Below are 21,577 nucleotides of genomic sequence, written 5' to 3'. Positions count from 1 at the left end.
AAGATAAATTAAGTACTGCATGGCATTTAAAGTTATGAAACTATAATACTGATGTAAAAAGAACAGGTATACAGAAAACTTTTTAAATTTTAATTTTAAAACCAAATCCACTGGAATATTTAATTCATGAAATATCAAGTAATTAACTATTTTAGTATTGAGGTTATAGGATTTTCTTTGCAGAAAGTTTCAATTATCTGACACAAAAGTGTGTGGGTGCCCCTGAGGGTGTCTGTGGGCTCATATAAGCATATGTGATGGCAGGAAAACTAAACCATAACCAAGGTTTCAAAATAATAATAATAATGTATAGAGTTACTCCAAAATATGTATTATTAACACAACTGAACATTTCTTCTCGGATTTTTATGTTTCCTCCTTTAAAAACTTCGGTAATTAAAAGGGTTAATTTATAGCAGATTTTAGTTTATTAAATATTTGTGTTATGCTATATATTAGACACTTAGCATTAAATTAAGCAAAGGAGAGACTAATTTAAAGGCCAGATAGTAGTTAGCTTCCACTACCTTTGGCTATATGCTGAGTAAAGGAAATAAGTACTTTGTATGGACATCTACCAGCATCTATAATACCTTAGAAGTTGAAAGAGCATGTTCCTTTTTCAGAAGGTTTATATCAGCATCATATCTGGTCTGTAACAGTTTCATGTTTTGCTCATAATCATTTACAAGATGATCCTTCTCTTTATGCAATGTGTTGCGCCTAAAAGCAATCAGAGAATAAAACATACTTCCAATATATTTATAATCAATCTCTAAAATGGAATTTTTTAGTCAACCAAATCCAAATGCATTATCTTTCAATATATCAAGTAAGTATCCACATTTTTATCAACTGTTTTTAAACAGTATTAAAAAATTTAACAAATGGCAGCATTTAGATTGGAAACCTCCCAAGTTAAATGCACAGTGTGATTAATTTCAGCAGATAATTTAATAGAGTTAATATCAGTACTTTATAGCCACACCTGAGAGATATCTGACTTCAGACAATACCTTGCCTTTACTTCTTGTAATTCATTACATGTTATCTGGCAACATCTCTCAAGTTCCAATTTTTCTTGAATTAATTTCTGCTTCTGTAAATTACTGTTCTCTGCTTCTCCAGTCAGCTGCTGGACACGGGACTCCAGTTCTTTGATCATCTGGTTCTAAAATAATGGGTCATTGTTAAGAAAGCCTCTAACTTTATAACAATTCTGTATCATTAAATAGCCTGAAGAAAAAATACAACGTATGAGAGATAAGAATATGAAAAAACAAATGTATCATAAACCATACTAATAAAAACTAAACCAACCTCTAAATTAACCAAGTCTCTTTTTTAAAAAAAGGAGTGCTTTCTACCATAAAAGTAAGGCTAATGTGTTTATATGCTTTTAGCCATTCATTCATTCACTGAATAAATATTTACTGAACCCGGCACTATTCTCATCTAGGGACATAGCAGTAAATAGAAGAGGTGAAGTCCTTAGCCTCCAGAAAGTTATATTCTTATGAAACTTAATAAATCTGTATTTGTTAGGTGAGTACTCAGTAGTTATTTGCCCTTCATTTGAAGTTTTAGAGAGTTTTTAAATTATAAAAGCAATGTAATAACATGTTCAAAAAAGAAATTCATAACCCAAATATTTTAATAAAGAGGTTATAAGTGACACATATACTATCACATAAGTGTACAGGAATATTTTATTACATAGCTGCAGTGTTTGTGCACAAATTTTTCATTCATTTTTTTATCTACTTACCATTTTATCAAAAGCACTTCATTTTTCCACAGTCTTCAAAATTATCACATAATTAAATCATTTCCTTCTTATTTGATACTTAAGTTGTTATGAATTTTTTATCTTTATGGAACTAGATAAAGGTGTTTATAACTAGGTACTTTATCTAAAATTAGGGTAAGCAAGCATTAGCTAAAAGGATAATCAATTTTCATTTTAATGATTACACTTCCAGTAATTAGAAAAGGTTAGGATGACGTTCCAGATAGTATCCTTTTATACTCATTCTAAGATGAACATTTAAAATAAAGTTTAAGTATTAAATAATATTACAGCCCCAACATCCTGTATTCATTTCATTCTTTTTTTTTAATGTTTATTTTCTTATTAGTCATCCATTTTATGCACATTAGTGTATATATGTCAATCCCAATCCCCCAATTCATCACACCACCACACCACCACTCCGCCGCTTTCCCCTCTTGGTGTGAATACATTTGTTCTCCACATCTGTGTCTCAATTTCTGCCCTGCAAAATGCTTCATCTGTACCATTTTTCTAGGTTCCACATACATGCGTTAATATATGATATTTGTTTTTCTCTTTCTGACTTACTTCACTCTGTATGACAATCTCTAGATCCATCCATGTCTCTACAAATGACCCAATTGCATTCCTTTTTATGGCTGAGTAATATTCCATTGTGTATATGTACCACATCTTCTTCATCCATTCGTCTGTCGATGGGCATTTAGGTTGCCCCCATGACCTGGCTATTATAAACAGTGCTGCAATGAACATTGGGGTGTATGTGTCTCTTTGAATTATGGTTTTCTCAGGGTATATGCCCAGTAGTGGGATTGCTGGATCATATGGTAATTCTATTTTTAGTTCTTTAAGGAACCTCCGTACCGTTCTCCATAGTGGCTGTATCAATTTACATTCCCACCAACAGTACAAGAGGGTTCCCTTTTCTCCACACCCTCTCCAGCATTCGTTGTTTGTAGATTTTCTGATGATGCCCATTCTAACTGGTGTGAGGTGATATCTCATTGTAGTTTTCATTTGCATTTCTCTAATAATCAGTGATGTTGAACAGCTTTTCATGTGCTTCTTGGCCATCTGTATGTCTTCTTTGGAGAAATGTCTATTTAGGTCTTCTGCCCATTTTTGGATTGGGTTGTTTGTTTTTTTAATATTGAGCTGCATGAGCTGCTTATATATTTTGGAGATTAATCCTTTGTCCGATGATTCGTTTGCAAATATTTTCTCCCATTTGGAGGGTTGTCTTTTCGTCTTGTTTATGGTTTCCTTTGCTTTGCAAAAGCTTTTAAGTTTCATTAAGTCCCATTTGTTTATTTTTGTTTTTATTTCCATTACCCTAGGAGGTGGATCAAAAAAGATCTTGCTGTGATTTATGTCAAAGAGTGTTCTTCCTATGTTTTCCTCTAAGAGTTTTATAGTGTCCGGTCTTACATTTAGGTCTTGAATCCATTTTGAGTTTATTTTTGTGTATGGTGTTAGGGAGTGTTCTTATTTCATTCTTTTGCATGTAGCTGTCCAGTTTTCCTAGCACCACTTATTGAAGAGACTGTCTTTTCCCCATTAAATAATATTACAGCTCCAACATCCTGTATTCATTTCATTCTTTCTTCACTACAATATGAATTAGGTATATAATTTAAATTTTGGTGCCATAACTTCCAAATCTGAGCAATGGAAATAATTATGCCTAATGTAAAAATATGGTATGTAGATTAACTTTTAAAAGTATGTACAATTTCTAGCTCAAAGCCTGACACATTCAGATGCTCAGATTTCTTCTCTATACACCCGATTCACTCTGCTTCTTTGTTAGTGATGCCTCTGCTTTAGGAGTTTCTTTCAGAAGATAGTTTCAATTTTTCAATATATATCCTAAACTCTCCCTGTTTCCTAAATGTTAATTTACTGGAAGAAATAAAGAAAAGAATATTTCTTTTGTCTTCCAGTTTTAAATGGTGGAAAAAAGGTGATTTGTTTTCCTTCTCTTGGAAATTACCAAAGAGAGACAAGATATACTGGAAACATAAATGAAACTCTATTTAATAAACCCTAGGAGAGGAACTTATATTTCCAACTATGAAGAAGTAGCTTGCAACATGTCATGTTCCCACTGAGAACAACTGAAAACCCAAAAAGATACAGAAGAAATCTATTTGAAGGCGCTGGAGAACTTCCAAGGCAGCTAGGACCTGGGGGGCCAGAGGAGGAAACACCAGAGAGGTGAGTCCACATTGTATAAGCTGCTTTTACCTTTGAGGCATTTTCCAATCTTGAAGGATGTGAATGGGGCAAGGAAAGCAGAGCAGAGCAGAGGAACCAAAATCCCTGAGAGAAAGGAGCTCCACACAAGCAGCTTCTCTTCAAGGCATTTGGCAAATTCTTAACCTCTCAGGGCAGGAAGCCAAGAAACCAAGATAACATACTCTGGAAAGCAGACTAGAGTTTTCGGCAGTGTCACTGTACTCAGGAGTAAGAAATCGTAGATTATTCAAGGAGGTCCCTTAGTAACATCACAGGCTTTCATTTGGGACCTGTGTTGATGGCTACAATTAGGACTGGAAATGAATCAGCAGAAGACCAAAGATTACAAAGACTTCAACCCAGCCTTGAGTCAGCTCAGTCCGTGAGTGGATCAAGGTGAGTTATCTCCATACCAGCTGCATCTCAGAGTTTAGGGTGGAGCCTCTCTGGAGAAAGAAAACATCATCCAGAGCATTTATTATTTTTCATACACAATGCCTGGCATTCAATCAGAAAATACCAGGATTCCAAGAAACAGAACCCAGAGGAAAAAAATAGAAATAGACATGCATATGGTCCAGATATTGAAATTATAAAACCTATGAGGAATTTGTTATCCTAACTCAAAATATATGAGGATGGCCAGCAAAATTAAATGATCAAATAGAAATGCAGGAATACTCGAGGAGAGAATGACCTATGGCTGGAGATCTTAGAAACTATCATCAGAACACAGTTATCCAAACTAAGCGGCATGCAAATAATCTCTTCCTTGGTTCAGTGATAACATGTGCACAGGTTGTGGCTGGAAACTCTGAACCCAATGAATGAAAAAGAAGAAAGAAAGGCTGGACTGAATGAAAAATCATACAAGCCATATTTTCTGGAAACAATCTATGGCTAGGGCAATTAAGGGAAAGAAATGACATTATGAAAAGCATTACTGCAGCTATTGAGCAATAAATGCTCAAAGAATTCTCTCACATACATCCCTGCATAGTAAGAAATTCACGCTATGATGGAACATGGCCCTGGCCCTATATACCCAGACACTGTCTTCAAATAACTGGCCAAGGAAGAAATCTGTATATTGAAAGATGAGTAATAATCAAAAATGGGCCAGGAGTCTATCTATATAAATATATGGTAAGGAAATGAGAGGAAAGGCAGAAAAAACAAAAGACAAATTAAGAATATTCACTAAATAAAACCACTTACATGTGACAGATTAAAATCAATGCCAAATGTATCATAAGGAACATCTTTTACAATATGCAAAAAAATCACATATCCATAAAAACTTAGTAAGCCTCACCTCTATAAAAAAATAAGTCAGAGAAAAACTGTAAGATCTCAGGTAGTTATATTGAGAGACAGGAAGTAATGAAACATGAACACACAGCTCTTAGGAAAAGGAAAACTATAATGAAAATAGCTCCAAAAACAAGAATGTTTAGGGGGGAGATACAGTTAAAAGAAAAAAAATTAAGGAAAAGCTTGTGGAAAGCAAGCAAACCAGAATGGACAAAAATTAAACACAAGAGCATACAACAGATGTAGAAAAGAGAAAAATGCTAGTTCAAATTTACATCATTAGTGTACCTAAAGAAAATAAAAAACATACTATAAGAAAACTGTACAAAGGGCACACCATACATAAAACTGACACAGTTGAAAAATGCCACAGTTATGGTAAAGTTACTGAACTTCAAGGAAATGATCTTTTTAGAACATTAATCAAATATCACTCTCCTGCTCAAAACCATCCAATGACTTCCCTTCTGCTCAGAGAAAGAAGGGATTATTATGGCTTCTCTGTTCTCATCTCCTACCACTCTCCTTTCTCTTTTATTAACCTTCATTTTTCTTTTTAGTACTTGTCACAAACTTATGTATTTATTTGTTTTTTTATTGTTGTTGTTTATCTTCACCAGTAAAATGTAAGCTCAAGACACTGCTTTGTTCACTATAAATCTCTTGTTTCTAGGACAGTGCTTGGCTTGTAGTAAAGCACTCAATACGAATTTGTAGACTCTCAATATTTTTTAATTAAAATAGGATAATTGTTAAATTTTCAAAATCTCCATCCTACACATCTGTTCTTCACAGAATATACCAAAAAGTTTTTTGTGTGTGTTGTAAAATGTAAAGAGAGAACACAAGAAATTCAAAATAGGGATAAAGATATTCCCCCTATATTCAAATTATTTTTGAAAATGCGTTTTTTCTTTTTCTTAATGCAAAAAGAAACATGTGATCCTTATAAAATATTAGAAATTGTTAAAGAAACCAAGGCAAAGAGTATTGAATTGATACAAATAAGTAATTCTCCAGAATTTGCTAAGGAAAAAGGGTTTCTATTAGCCAGAAAAGCAGTCAGCCATCTTTCTATAATATGAATATTGAATACAGTGGACATGAGAGAAAAGAATAAAAGTACTAGTTATATGAGAAAGAAAAAAATAGGTGAGAGGAAAACATACCCAGCAAATCAGAGAAGAAAGTCCAGGATGTTGAAGCAATATTTTGATCTCAGTTGTCTGTATATCATTATACAGAATAACAGTGACGAAAATATGTATTTTATATATATATATATAATATATATGATAAAACAGAAATCAAATACGCAAAATAAAGTACATATTGTACATATACCTATACAATCTGCCCCTCTAATAGGCAGTGGCAATGCAACTCGGTATCATACGATTACCTTCTGACTCTCGCATTCCAAACTGCCCTGAACAACTCTAACCTTTTCCTTACTTTGCTCTTTACACCCATACCAGCAGTATAATGGTGAGTAATGATCACATCATCTCATTCAATAATATGTATATGTAGTCTTTTTCCCATTTGAACAAATTAAACTGTCCATCCTGAATTTTATGATGGAAGACTTCTCTAACTCAACAAGATTATGCTTCACTTTTTATAACAACAACTCCTACTCTAGCACCATACAAGTATGAAGAGTGCACTCCCAATTACTTCATCAATAATACAAATAAAGAGAGTAACTCTCACCCAGGTATGCAAAGCTGTTTCAACATTTGAAAATCAATTAATGTAATCCACCTCATCAATGGCTAAAGAAGAAAAATCACATGATCATATAATAGATGCAGAAAGAGCATCTGACAAAATCCAACACTGATTCATGATAAAAAAAAAACTCAGTAAAATGGGAATGAAGGGCAGTGTCCTCAATTTGAGGAAAAAATCTCTACAAAAAACCTACAGATAACAGTTAGAAGCTAGAAGGTTTCCAACTAAGATCAGGAAAAAGAAAAGGATGCGCTCTCTCTCACAACTCCTTTTCAGCATGAAACTCGAAATCCTAGCTAATGCAATATATAAAAAAGGAAATAAAAGGTATACTGATCAGGAAGCAAGACATAAAACTGTCTTTGTTCACAAAAAGATGATCATCTACGTAGAAAATCTAAAAGTATACATCAAAAACCTCTTGAAAATAATAGGACATTAAGAAATAATAAGACACTAGAGAATATTGTACTTAGTAAAGTAAGTCAGAGAAAGACAAATATTACATGATCTCAATCATATGTGGAACCTAAAAAATAATACAAATGAAGAGAGGATCTATATACAAAACAGAAACAGACTCACAGACATAGAAAACAAACTTATGGCTACCAAAGGGGAAAGATGGGGAAGGGAAAAAAAAAAAAAAACCCTTGGAAATAATAAGACACTATAGCTTGGTTGCAGGATACAAGGTTAATATACAAAAGTCAATCACTTTTCCTAGTAATAAACAAGGGGAATTTGACATTAAAAACACAACACTGTTTACATTAGCACCCCAAAAAATCAAATACATACAACTATAACGAAATATGTACAAGATCTACATGAGGTAAACTACAAATCTCTGATGAAAGAATGAGAAAAATCAAAGAACTAAATAAATGGAAAGATAGTCCATGTTCATGGATAGGAAGATTCAATAATGTCAATGTCAGTTATTCCCAAATTGATCTACAGATTTAATGCAATACCAATCAAAATCCCAGCAAGTTATTTTACGGATATGGACAAACTGCTCTTAAAGTTTATATGGAGAGACAAAAGACACAAAATAGCCAATACAAAATTGAAAGAGAAGAACAAAGTTGGAGGACTGACACTGCCTACTTCAAGACTTATTATAAGGCTACAGTAATCAAAACACTGTGGTACTGTCAAAAGAAAAGACAAATAGATCAACGGAACAGAACAGAGAGGCCAGAAAGAGACCCCCATAAATACAGTCTGCTGATCTTTGACAAAGGAGCAAAGGCAATACAATGGAGCAAAGATAGTCTTTTCAACAAATGGTGCTAGAACAGATGGACAACCACGTGCAAAAAAAAAGAATCCAGACACATTTTAAAAACTATCTCAAAACAGATCACAGACCTAAATGCAAAATGCAAAACTACAGAAATCCTAGAAGATAACATATGAAAAACCTAGATTATCTTAAGTTTGGCAATGACTTTTTAGACACAACGTCCATGGCACAATGCATGAAAAAAAAATTGATAAATTGGACTTCATTAAAATTAAAATTTTCTATTCCATAAAAGATAATATATATTAAGAGGATTAGAACATGGGCTTCCCTGGTGGCGCAGTGGTTGAGAGTCCACCTGCCAGTGCAGGGGACACGGGTTCGTGACCCCGTCTGGGAAGATGCCACATGCCGCGGAGCAGCTGGGCCCGTGAGCCATGGCCGCTGAGCCTGCACGTCCGGAGCCTGTGCTCCACAATGGGAAAGGCCACAGCAGTGAGAGGCCCGTGTACCCCAAAAAAAAAAAAAAAAGATGCTGATGCATAATCATAAAAAGATGCTGGTGTAGAATCACATTTTTCAGGCTGTAACAAACAGTGTTGGAGGGGAATTCCAGAGTTTATAACTGCAGGACCAGAGAAGGAACAAACAGATTACCTTGGGTACAAAGAATATCTTCCCACATTGTGAACTCAGAGGTGGCACTCGGAAGACGAGGTTGGAGTTCTTAAAAGGACATGGCTTGTAGACAGAAGTTATAATAGGCATTAGATTAGTAAGTCAAGTTCTCAGTCATGGGAAAATGGGACAAACTGCACTTGTGGGATTTGGAACAAGAGAATGGGAGAGCAACCGGCAGGCTACTGGAAGATCCCGGAATGAGGCAACAATGGCCTGAACTCTAGTGGTAGCTGTGGAAACAGAAGGGGAGAGAGCAGGTCCAGGAAAATTTTCAGAGAAGTAAATAGTATGATTGAGTAAAATACTAAATGCAGGAGATGAAAAGTGGAAAAATCATAAATCTTCCAGGTTCAAAATCTAATATGCCAAGAGAACTGGCACATTCTTCCCCAGAAGAAATGCAGGCTGTGAAAAAAGAATCTAGTTCTATTACAAATACATAAAAACCTCTTTGAAGGGGTAGCGGGAAAGGTGATGACCTACGCAAGTTTGAAATGAGTGGCATCTGTGAGACCAAAGGCAAAAGGAATTGCACGTAAGCACTGTTCCCTAGTTGACAAAGTTGGTTCCCATGGGGATATGGGTCAACAACTCTGATTATATCCATTTCTGTACACTGAAATTGAACAATTAGAAGATGATGGTGGAGGCCAAGTTTCCAATGTTGGATTGAGAATTTACAGAGGGGAGGAAAAGGCTAGAATAATCCATGGGTAATGGTTTACAGTTACAGACATCATTAAGAGATTATGATTAGCTTAATACAGATACAGATGGTTACATATACTAATGCTTATAGATATGCATATATATACAGGTTTATATATACGCAAATACTCTGTCTGGTGAGAGGACATAAAAGAAATGACACCCCAGCAGTAATAAGTACACACCCAGCAAACAGATCTTGGTTTCTAATACCATCTCCATATAACCCACATTGATGGGGTGGGTCAAAGGGGCAGAGGGGCCTCTGTAGGGTCTCCCAACGGCTGAAGCTGGAACAATTGAAGCAACGAAATAAAGGAATATTGGATTATAGCCCAGAGCATAAGATAAACATCCATGAGTCCATACTGATAAAAATAAATGATTCCATAAATTAACAAATGAGGGAGAAGAGACAAATCTCCCATGCAGAAAAACTCCAAATAATTTACATAGATACTCCACCCTCAAGTATGGAGAGTATAACTCCCCACTTCTTATGCACAGGCTGCACATAGGTACTTCCTTCCCAAGAGGACAGTATGGAAAGGCAGGGAGGGAATGCCTTCACGGTGGAAAACCTAACAAACACTACCTCGGCCAGATGATCAAGGTTAATATCCACAGTAAGTCATTAGTAGCATATACCCTTGATGTGATATGCCGAGAACAGCACTGTACCTCCATGATCTTACTGCCTCAACCCATAGCCCCAGTCTAATCATGAGAAAAACATGAGACAAATTCCAATACAGGGCATTATACAATATTCCTGACCAGTCCTCCTCAAAACTGTCCAGGCTGTTAAAAACAAGGGAAGTCTGAGAAACTGCCACAACCAAAAGGAACTTAAGCAGAAAATACAATGTGGTATCCGGATGAGATCCCGGAAAAGAAAAAGGGCATTAGGTAAAAATTAAGGAAAACGGAATAAACTATGGACTTCAGTTTATTAAGGTATCCTGTGGATTCACTGATTGTAACAACTGTACCAAAATAACGTAAGATGTTACAAAGAGGGGAAGTTGGGTGTGGGGTATATAGGGACTCTCTGTACCATCTTCTCAAGTTTGCTGTAAATCTAAAACTGTCCTGAAAAATAAAATCTGTTTTTCTAAAAGGTCATCTTGTTCAAAATGATGAACTGGTGCTATGTGGTAGTTTTTTCTTTAAAATTGTGAGGCTGGGAGAAAAATTCTGGTGGCGACTATAAAATGACAAATCCTGGCCATCTCAGAGAGTGACGAGCTGCTGTATGAATCACCACATGCCACTAACAATAACAGTTAATGATAGTTAACACAATACTTCATGTGTCTAGGCCCTTTTGATACTCTTTAAACTTGATTCAGGTCCATGAATAGAATTCAGAGTGTCGGGGACTCTGAATGGAAAACAATAGCTCCTCTTTATTTTCAGGCCCCTAACTAACTGACCTTCAGCATTTCCCTTTAACTATGAACACAGCCAACAACCAAGTTAGTATGAGCAAGACCTATGAATAACAGGAACATAGATATTTCCATAGACCATGCAGTGTGGGATAATCACTAATATTGTTGGTCCTCCTCATTATTCATAAATTACAATAGTTATCAGGCCCACTGCTAAATCTTGAAATGTACTGCATTAGTTTAGAAGCATATGTATTACTTTACCATGGCTTTGATTTATTAATACTTTGATGACTGTAACTCAATATAATTGCTTTGCAATCTCATATATTTTATTAAATTTTCAAATATTATTCTGAGAAGGGGTGCATAAACTTCACAAGATGGCCAGTGGCATCCATGGTACAGAAATGGGTAAAGAATTCCAGTAATAAAGCCTACAATCTCAATAAATCTACTCACAGACTTTGTGTGTCTAAACCCTGGTATGAAGAGAGCCCTGTATTTTACAGCTGTCCCCTCCCCAAGCATCTAAGAATTTTGCTATCATTTTCATATTTCTAAGTTCTAATATATTGTTTTAAAAACCCAGTGTTTAAGGGACTCTGTTTAAGATTAAATAATGAAGAATTATATATCTTATTTCAAAAGAACTTGGAATATTTCCAAGTAGAAGAGCAACGTAACATGCTACTCCACACTGATTTAGTTATAAAAATGTCACTTTTCTATCAACATTATTTTGTGTTCTGTTTATCTAAATAAATTTAATACAGTTCAAAACTAAAAAAAAAAACAAAATCCAGTGTTTACATGTTTAATTACTAATTTCACACAAGAAAATCCCTGCCAATACCAAAAGACATGAGTCTAATCATCTATACAATTGTCTGCTTACGATAAATGGCACGGAAACAGAATAAGACCCAACAAAAAACCAAAAAAGCCTGAAAGAACAAGACACAGTAACTCATTCTCAGTGACAGGCTCACCTTCCATCTGGAGCCATGCCTTGAACTCCACCTTGTTTAACTGTTAAATCAGGAGCGGCTCAGCAAGATCTGTCTGGTTTTGATGATTCTTAAATTCAGTGCTGCCGACAGACTCTGTCCATTTCTCTCTATACTTACTGTTACCTAATGACAAGGTCTGAATGCTCATGTTTAAATTCAACTTTCATTAAAAATATAAAGAAGTTTCTCTAACAGTAACCTCTTGGCCCCAAAGTATCACTTTACTTTACATCCCAAATTGATAAAAATTAAAATTCCACTGTGAAAGCTATTACTCAATGATATTCAACTAATGAAATATAACAATGCAGTAGGCATTTTAGACAATCAATATGTTTCATAAATTTCAACCCTAAAATTACTTAGTATATTTATTCACTTCTGTGAAAATTTAGGATGTTGAGATGACGAAAATGTATTTCAGATATAAATCTGGGTTTTGTTCATGGCTTTGAATATCATCACTATGCTGATTATCCAGAAAATAAACCCTTGGTTTCTCCCCCTAGTAAACCTGATCCACTTTCAGGCTTCCCCATCCCAGGGCACAGTAGCAGCACTTGGCAGTTCCCACCTCTTCACTGACACCCAAGGCCAAGCCGCCCACCTCTCCCTCCTGTACCTATGACACCAGCATCCTGCTTGGTCTCCCGGCTCCCATTCTTGGCCACCCAGAGTTTGTTCTCCGCACAGAGCAAAACAGATTCTTTAAAAATAATAGTCAGATGGAACACTTTCATGTGCTCAATCCAATACAAATTCAATACAAATATACCAGAAATTCACTGAACTGTATGAAGGATTGTTAACAATAACCCAACACAGGGTTTTCCCCGATTTGCCCACTGACGAATTTTCCTACCACGCTCCTTTCTGCTCCTTTCTGCTCCCAGAGCCCCGTCCGCACCACCCCTTGCTCTTCTATGAACTTGCCGGACAGTCCCAGCTTTCAGATCTTTGCACAGGCCATTCCTTCTGCCCGAAACGCTTTTCCCAGAGGATCGCACAGCCCCCATACTTCTCAAAGGCGCTGTGTAAGCATCGCACCTTCATAAGAAAGGCTCCCCAGCACCTGTCTGCAGCAGCGCTCGCCTCTGCCTTATTCCACATACCAGTGTTGCTCAACCTATTGCCAGGGCTTCCCTGGTGGCGCAGTGGTTGAGAGTCCGCCTGCCGACGCAGGGGACGCGAGTTCGTGCTCCCGGTGCGGGAGGATCCCACATGCCACGGAGCGGCTGGGCCCGTGAGCCATGGCCACTGAGCCTGCGCGTCTGGAGCCTGTGCTCCGCAACGGGAGGGGCCACAACAGTGAGAGGCCCGCGTACCGCAAAAAAAAAAAAAAAAACAATTATTGCCATTACTTAATTAACTAAGAAGCCAGTTTAGATATTTTTCTTCTAATCATCCCCTACTATGAAATTTTAATACCACAGTCTTGCTGTTTATAAATTATGCCTGCTGGAGGGTCACAATCCATTATAATATCTAAATTTTGTAATCCCAAGAACCAATTTCCACCTCCTTGAGGATGAAATCACCCCAATGATTTTCTTTGGAATTTCATTTTATTTATTTTTTATACAGCAGGTTGTTATTAGTTATCAAATTTATACATATCAGTGTACACATGTCAATCCCAATCTCCCAGTTCATCCCACCCCCACCACCACCCACCCCCACTGCTTTCCCGAAACGCTTGGTGTCCAAATGTTTGTTCTCTACATCTGTGTCTCTATTTCTGCCGTGCAAACTGGTTCATCGGTACCATTTTCCTAGGTTCCACATATGTGAGTTAATATACGATATTTTTCTCTTTCTGACTTACTTCACTCTGTATGACAGTCTCTAGATCCATCCACGTCTCTACAAATGACCCAAATGGGTTCCTTTTTATGGCTGACTAATATTCCATTGTATATTTGTACCACAACTTCTTCATCCATTCGTATGTCGATGGGCATTTAGGTTGCTTCCATGACCTGGCTATTGTAAACAGTGCTGCAATGAACACTGGGGTACATGCGTCTCTTTGAATTATCGTTTTCTCTGGGTATATGCCCAGTAGTGAAGTGGGATTGCTGGGTCATATGGTAATTCTATTTTTTAGGTTTTTAAGGACTCTCCATACTGGTCTCCATAGTGACTGTATAAATTTACATTCCCACCAACAGTGCAAGAGGGTTCCCTTTTCTCCACACCCTCTCAAGTATTCGTTGTTTGTAGATTTTCTGATGATGCCCATTCTAACTGGTGTGAGGTGATATCTCATTGTAGTTTTCATTTGCATTTCTCTAATAATTAGTGATGTTGAGCAGGTTTTCATGTGTTTCTTGGCCATCTGTATGTCTTCTTTGGAGAAATGTCTATTTAGGTCTTCTGCCCATTTTTGGATTGGGTTGTTTGTTTTTTTAATATTGAGCTGCATGAGCTGTTTATATATTTTGGAGATTAATCGTTTGTCTGCTGATTCATTTGCAAATATTTTCTCCCATTCTGAGGGTTGTCTTTTCATCTTGTTTGTAGTTTCATTTGCTTTGCAAAAGCTTTTAAGGTTCATTAGGTCCCATTTGTTTATTTTCGTTTTTATTTCCATTACTCTAGGAGGTGGATCAAAAAAGATCTTGCTGTGATTTATGTCAAAGAGTGTTCTTCCTATGTTTTCCTCTAACAGTTTGATAGTGTCCGGTCTTACATTTAGGTCTTGAATCCATTTTGAGTTTATTTTTGTGTATGGTGTTAGGGAGTGTTCTACTTTCATTTTTTACATGTAGCTGTCCAGTTTTCCCAGCACCACTTATTGAAGGGACTGTCTTTTCTCCATTGTATTCCCTTGCCTCCTTTGTCATAGATTAGTTGACCATAGGTGCATGGGTTTACCTCTGGGCTTTCTATCCTGTTGCAAAGATCTATATTTCTGTTTTTGTGTCAGTACCATATTGTCTTGATTACTGTAGCTTTGTAGTATAGTCTGAAGTCAGGGAGCCTGATTCCTCCAGCTCCGTTTTTCTTTCTCAAGATTGCTTTGGCTATTTGTGGCCTTTTGTGTTTCCATACAAATTGTGAAATTTTTTGTTCTAGTTCTGTGAAAATTGCCATTGGTAGTTTGATAGGGATTGCAGTGAATCTGTAGATTGCTTTCGATAGTACAGTCATTTTCACAATGTTGATTCTTCCAATCCAAGAACATGGTATATCTCTCCATCTGTTTGTTTCATCTTCAATTTCTTTCATCAGTGTCTTATAGTTTTGTGAGTACAGGTCTTTTACCTCCTTAGGTGGGTTTATTCCTAGGTATTTTACTCTTTTTGTTGAAATGGTGAATGGGATTGTTTACTTAATTTCTCTTTCTGATCTTTCGTTGTTAGTGTACAGGGATGCAAGAGATTTCTGTGCATTAATTTTGTATCCTGCAACTTTACCACATTCATTGATTAGCTCTAGCAGCTTTCTGGTGGCATCTTTAGGATTCTCTATGTATAGTATCACGTCATCTGCAAACAGTGAGTTTTACTTCTTCTTTTCCAATTTGGATTCCTTTTATTTCTTTTTCTTCTCTGACTGCCATGGCTAGGACTTCCAAAACTATGTTGAATAATAGTGGCTAGAGGGGACATCCTTGTCTTCTTCCTGATCTTAGAGGAAATGCTTTCAGTTTTTCACCATTAAGAATGATGTCAGCTGTGGGTTTGTTGTATATGGCCTTTATTATGTTGAGGAAAGTTCCCTCTATGCCTACTTTCTGGAGAGTTTTTATCATAAATCAGTGTTGAATTTTGTCAAAAGCTTTTGCTGCATCTGGTGAGATGATCATATGGTTTTTCTTCTTCAATTTGTTAATATGCTGTATCACATTGATTGACTTGCGTATATGGAAGAATCCCTGCATCCCTGGCATAAATCCCACTGGATTACGGTGTATGATCCTTTTAATGTGTTGTTGGATGCTGTTTGCTAGTATTTTGTTGAGGACTTTTGCATCTGTGTTCATCAGTGATATTGCTCTGTAATTTTCTTTTTTGTAGTTTCTCTCTTTGGTTTTGGTATCAGGGTGATGGTGGCCTCGTAGAATGAGTTTGGGAGTGTTCCTCCTCTGCAATTTTTTGGAAGAGTTTAAGAAGGATGGATGTTAGCTCTTCTCCAAATGTTTGATAGAATTCACCTGTGAAGCCATATGGTCCTGGAATTTTGTTTGTTGGAAGATTTTTAATCAGAGTTTCAATTTCATTCCTTGTGATTGGTCTGTTCATATTTTCTATTTCTTCCTGGTTCAGTCTTGGAAGGTTATACCTTTCTAAGAATTTGTCCATTTCTTCAGGTTGTCCATTTTATTGGCATAGAGTTGTTTGTAGTAGTCTCTTATGATGCTTTGTATTTCTGCGGTGTCCATTGTAACTTCTCCATTTTCATTTCTAATTTTATTGATTTGAGTCCTCTACCTCTTTCTCTTGATAACTCTGGCTAAAGGTGTATCAATTTTGTTTATCTTCTCAAAGAACCAGCTTTTAGTTTAATTGATCTTTGCTGTTGTTTTCTTTGTTTCTATTTCATTTATTTCTGCTCTGATCTTCATGATTTCTTTCCTTCTACTAACTTTGAGTTTTGTTTGTTCTTCTTTCTCTAGTTCCTTTAGGTGTAAGGTAAGTTTGTTTATTTGAGGTTTTTCTTGTTTCTTGAGGTGGGCTTGTATTGCTATCAACTTACCTCTTAGAACTGCTTTTGCTGCATCCCATAGGTTTTCAATCATCGTGTTCTCATTGTCATTTGTCTCTAGGTATTTTTTGATTTCCTCTTTGATTTCTTCAGTGATCTCTTGGTTATTTAGTAACGTACTGTTTCGCCTCCATGTGTTTGTGTTTTTCACAGTTTTTTCCCCTGTAATTGATTTCTAATCTCATAGCACTGTGGTCGGAAAAGATGCTTGATATGATTTCAATTTTCTTAAATTTACTGAGGCTTGATTTGTGACCGAAGATGTGATCTATCCTGGAGAATGTTCCACGTGCACTTGAGAAGAAAGTGTAATCTGCTGGTTTTGGGTGGAATGTCCTATAAATATCAATTAAATCTATCTGGTCTATTGTGTCATTCAAAGCTTCTGTTTCCTTATTAATTTTCTGTCTGGATGATCTGTCCATTGGTGTAAGTGAGGTGTTAAAGTCCCCCACTATTATTGTGTTACTCTCAATTTCCTCTTTTATAGCTGTTAGCAGTTGCCTTATGTTTTGAGGTGTCCCTCTGTTGGGTGCATATATATTTATAATTGTTATATCTTCTTCTTGGATTGATCCCTTGATCATTATGTAGTGTCCTTCCTTGTCTCTTATAACATTCTTTATTTTAAAGTCTATTTTATCTGATATAAGTATTGCTACTCCAGCTTTCTTTTGATTTCTATTTGCATGGAATATCTTTTTCCATCCCCTCACTTTCAGTCTCTATGTGTCCCTAGGTCTGAAGTGGATCTCCTGTAGACAGCATATATATGGGTCTTGTTTTTGTATCCATTCAGCGATCCTGTGTCTTTTGGTTGGAGCATTTAATCCATTCATGTTTAAGGTAATTATCGATATGTATGTTCCTACTACCATTTTCTTAATTATTTTGTAGGTCTTTTTCTTCTCTTGTGTTTCCCACTTAGAGAAGTTCCTTTAGCATTTGTTGTAGAGCTTTTTTGGTGGTGCTGAATCCTCTTAGCTTTTGCCTGTCTGTAAAGGTTTTGATTTCTCTGTGGTATCTGAATGAGATCCTTGCCAGGTAGAGTAATCTTGGTTGTAGGTTCTTCCCTTTCATCACTTTAAATATATCGTGTCACTCCCTTCCAGCTTGTAGAGTTTCTGCTGAGAAATCAGCTATTAACGTTATGGGAGTTCCCTTGCATGTTGCCATTTTTCCCTGTTGCTTTCAATAATTCTTCTTTGTATTTAATTTTTGTCAGCTTGATTACTAAGTGTCTCAGCATGTTTCCCCTTGGGTTTATCCTGCCTGAGGCTCTCTGTGCTTCCTGGACTCTCTCTTTTCCTGGGACCCCTATAATGCAAATGTTGTTGCGTCTAATGTTGTCCCAAAGGTCTCTTAGGTTGTCTTCATTTCTTTTTATTCTTTTTTCCTTATTCTGTTCAATGGCAGTGAATTCTACCATTCTGTCTTCCAGGTCACTTATCCATTCTTCTGCCTCAGTTATTCTGCTATTGATTCCTTCTAGTATATTTTTCACTTCAGTTATTGTATCGTTCATCTCTGTTTGTTTGTTCTTTAATTCTTCTAGCTGTTTGTTCTTTAATTCTTCTAGGTCTTTATTAAACGTTTCTTGCATCTTCTCAATCTTTGCCTGCATTCTTTTTCTGAGGTCCCAGATCATCTTCACTATCATTATTCTGAATTCCTTTTCTGGAAGGTTGCCTACCTCCACTTCATTTAGTTGTTTTTCTGGGGTTTTATCTTGTTCCTTCTTCTGGTACATAGTCCTCTGCCTTTTCATTTTATCTGTCTTTCTGTGAATGTGGTTTTTGCTCCACAGGCTGCAGCACTGTAGTTCTTCTTGCTTCTGCTGTCTGCCCTCTGGTGCATGAGGCTATCTAAGAGGCTTGTGCAAGGTTCCTGATGGGAGGGACTGGTGGTGGGTAGAGCTGGCTGTTGCTCTGGTGGGCAGAGCTCAGTAAAACTTTAATCTGCTTGTCTGCTGATGGGTGGGGCTGGGTTCCCTCCCTGTTGGTTGTTTGGCCTGAGGCGACCGAACACTGGAGCCTACTCGGCTCTTTGGTGGGGCTAATGGCGGACTCTGGGAGGGCTCATGCCAAGGAGTACTTCCCAGAACTTCTGCTGCCAGTGTCCTTGTCCTCATGGTGAGACACAGCCACCCCCTGCCTCTGCAGGAGACCCTCCAACACTAGCAGGTATGTCTGGTTCAGTCTCCTGTGGGGTCACTGCTCCTTCCCCTGGGTCCCAATGCGCACACTACTTTGTGTGTGCCCTCCAAGAGTGGAGTCTCTGTTTCCCCCAGTCCTGTTGAAGTCCTGCAATCAGATCCCACTAGGCTTCAAAGTCTGTTTCTCTAGGAATTCCTCCTCCCGTTGCCGGACCCCCAGGTTGGGAAGCCTGACGTGGGGCTCAGAACCTTCACTCCAGTGGGTGGACTTCTGTGGTATAAGTGTTCTCCAGTCTGTGAGTCACCCACCCAGCAGTTACAGGATTTGATTTTATTGTGATTGCGCCCCTCCTACCGTCTCACTGCGGCTTCTCCTTTGTCTTTGGATGCGGGGTATCTTTTTTGGTGAGTTCCAGTGTCTTCCTGTCGATGATTGTTCAGCAGTTAGTTGTGATTCCAGTGCTCTCGAAAGAGGGAGTGCTGAAATCACCCCATTTAAATGCATGTCTTACAGTGGCTTCTTTTTCATCACACCACTTATCACTACCGGACACCTGTAGCTGTTCACTGGCTGTCGCCCCATGGAAACATGAACACTGTGGAAGGGACTTCTTGTTTACTACTTTGTCCCCAGGGTCCACTGCAATGCCTGGTCATGTTAGGTGCCTGGTAAATTTAACCTCATGAGCAAAAAACTACTTAGGCTTTTTCACTTTTATACAGCATGCTACATTTGTTGTTAACTTATACAATAGTTATGGGCTGAACTGTCTTCCTTCAAATTCATACATTGAAGTCCTAAGTCCTTAGCACCTCAAAATGTGACTGTATTTGGACGGTCTTTAAATAGGCAATTAAAAAAAATCATATATCTGATAAGGGACTGACACCCAGAATATACAAAGAACTCCTATAACTCAATAACAAGGAAAAACCAAACAACACAATCATAAAAAGAGCAAAGAACTTGAACAGACATTTCTCAAAAGTTAATATACAATAGCCAATAAGCACATGAAAAGATGCTAAGCATTACTAATCATTAGGGAAATGCAAATCAAAACCAACCACTACGAGATACCACTTTGTACCCATTAGGAAGGCTATCATCAAAAAAACAAAAACAAAAACAACAACAAAAAAAAGATAACCAGATAGGAAGAGGCAAGGAAAGATCTTCCTCTGGAGATTTCAGGGAGGGCAGGGCCCTGTGGACACCATGAGTTCAGACTTCTAGCCTCCAGAACTGTGAGACAATAAGTTTCTCTTGTTCTGAGATACCAGGTGTGTGGTCATTTCTTACAGCAGTCTAGGAAACTAAGATGCCTATCAAATTGGCAAAGTTTTGGTTTGTCTGTCTGTTTGTTTTTAATTAAAACACCCATTGTTGGGCCCAAAACGTAGAAGAATGGGCACTCTCACACACTTCCAATAAGAGTAATTTTATTATGTAGACATTCATTTTTTTTCTTTTTGACTATATCACTTTTCTAAATTTTCAATAATGAGAGTATATGTATATTTTTTTCCAAAAGAAAAAAATTTATTTTTAAATCCACTATCATCACCATTATTTAACATTTTCTGCAAGTTCTAGTCAAGGTACAATAAACTATAATAAAATATTTATTACATACATGTTAAGGGTTAAAAGTTATGACATATACATTTATTCCTGAGTCTTTTATACAACAAAAGTATAAAAATTTTATGTGACAAAAATATAAAAGACTCAGGAAGAAACATTACAAAAGGAGTTCAAGAGACCCTTGGGTTTTATTTTATCATCTCGGAAAGGTGATTCTAAATGTATATGTAAAAGAAAAGGACTCAGCATAATCAAGCCCCTTCTGATGGACAAGGAAGAAAGGAAGACTTCTCTAACAGACATCAAGAGTAACCATGAAGCTATAATAATGAAGACTGTAAAAAAAAAAAATAATAATAATAATGAAGACTGTATGATACTAGCAGAGGTAGACAAATTAGCCAACCAACTAGAAGAAAGACCGTCATATATATGGAAGTCTGACAGCTGACAGCATGGCAGATCAATGAGTAAAGGAGGAATTAGCCAAAAGTAGGAATTGGGGGAGGAGGGCATGTGGGGAAGAAAGTCATCCAGGTAGAAAATAATGAAATTAGATCCTTATCTCATTCCAGGCACAAAAAATAACTCCACATGGACTAAGAACTCACTGTTAAAAACAAAACTTTAAAGTTTTTAGCAGAATATATAGGTGAACCTTTCTGCACTTGTACTAGAGAAAGATTTGTTTAACAAGACATAAAGGGCTTCCCTGGTGGTGCAGGGGTTAAGAATCTGCCTGCCAATGCAGGGGACACGGGTTTGAGCCCTGGTCCGGGAAGATCCAACATGCTGCGGAGCAACTAAGCCTGTGCACCACAACTACTGAGCCTATGCTCTAGAGCCTGCGAGCCACAACTACTGAGTCTGCGCACCACAACTACTGAAGCCCGCATGCCTAGAGCCTATGCTCTGCAACAGGAGAAGCCACCGCAATGAGAAGCCCGCACACCACAACAAAGAGTGGCCTCCACTCGCCGCAACTAGAGGAA

The 21,577-nt window shown here is 37.2% G+C and overlaps 1 protein-coding gene across 12 annotated transcripts in view; it reads right to left on the bottom strand.

The window, feature by feature from the left end:
- The window catches only part of CEP112 (centrosomal protein 112), a 422,061-nt gene that overhangs the window by 314,895 nt on the left and 85,589 nt on the right, over positions 1–21,577 (bottom strand). For all 12 annotated transcript variants that reach the window (XM_082861163.1, XM_082861173.1, XM_082861172.1 and 9 more), the window contains 2 exons: positions 1,017–1,171; positions 594–723 (listed from right to left, as the gene is read on the bottom strand). In XM_082861163.1, coding sequence (XP_082717289.1) covers positions 594–723; positions 1,017–1,171 — 285 coding nt within the window. The remainder of the gene's footprint in view (positions 1–593; positions 724–1,016; positions 1,172–21,577) is intronic.

Source organism: Leucopleurus acutus (assembly GCF_964270905.1).
Source record: "Leucopleurus acutus genome assembly, chromosome: 19".
Taxonomy (NCBI): domain Eukaryota; kingdom Metazoa; phylum Chordata; class Mammalia; order Artiodactyla; family Delphinidae; genus Leucopleurus; species Leucopleurus acutus.
Note: the sequence above shows the minus strand (reverse complement) of the source record. Positions and strands in the feature narration are given on the sequence as shown.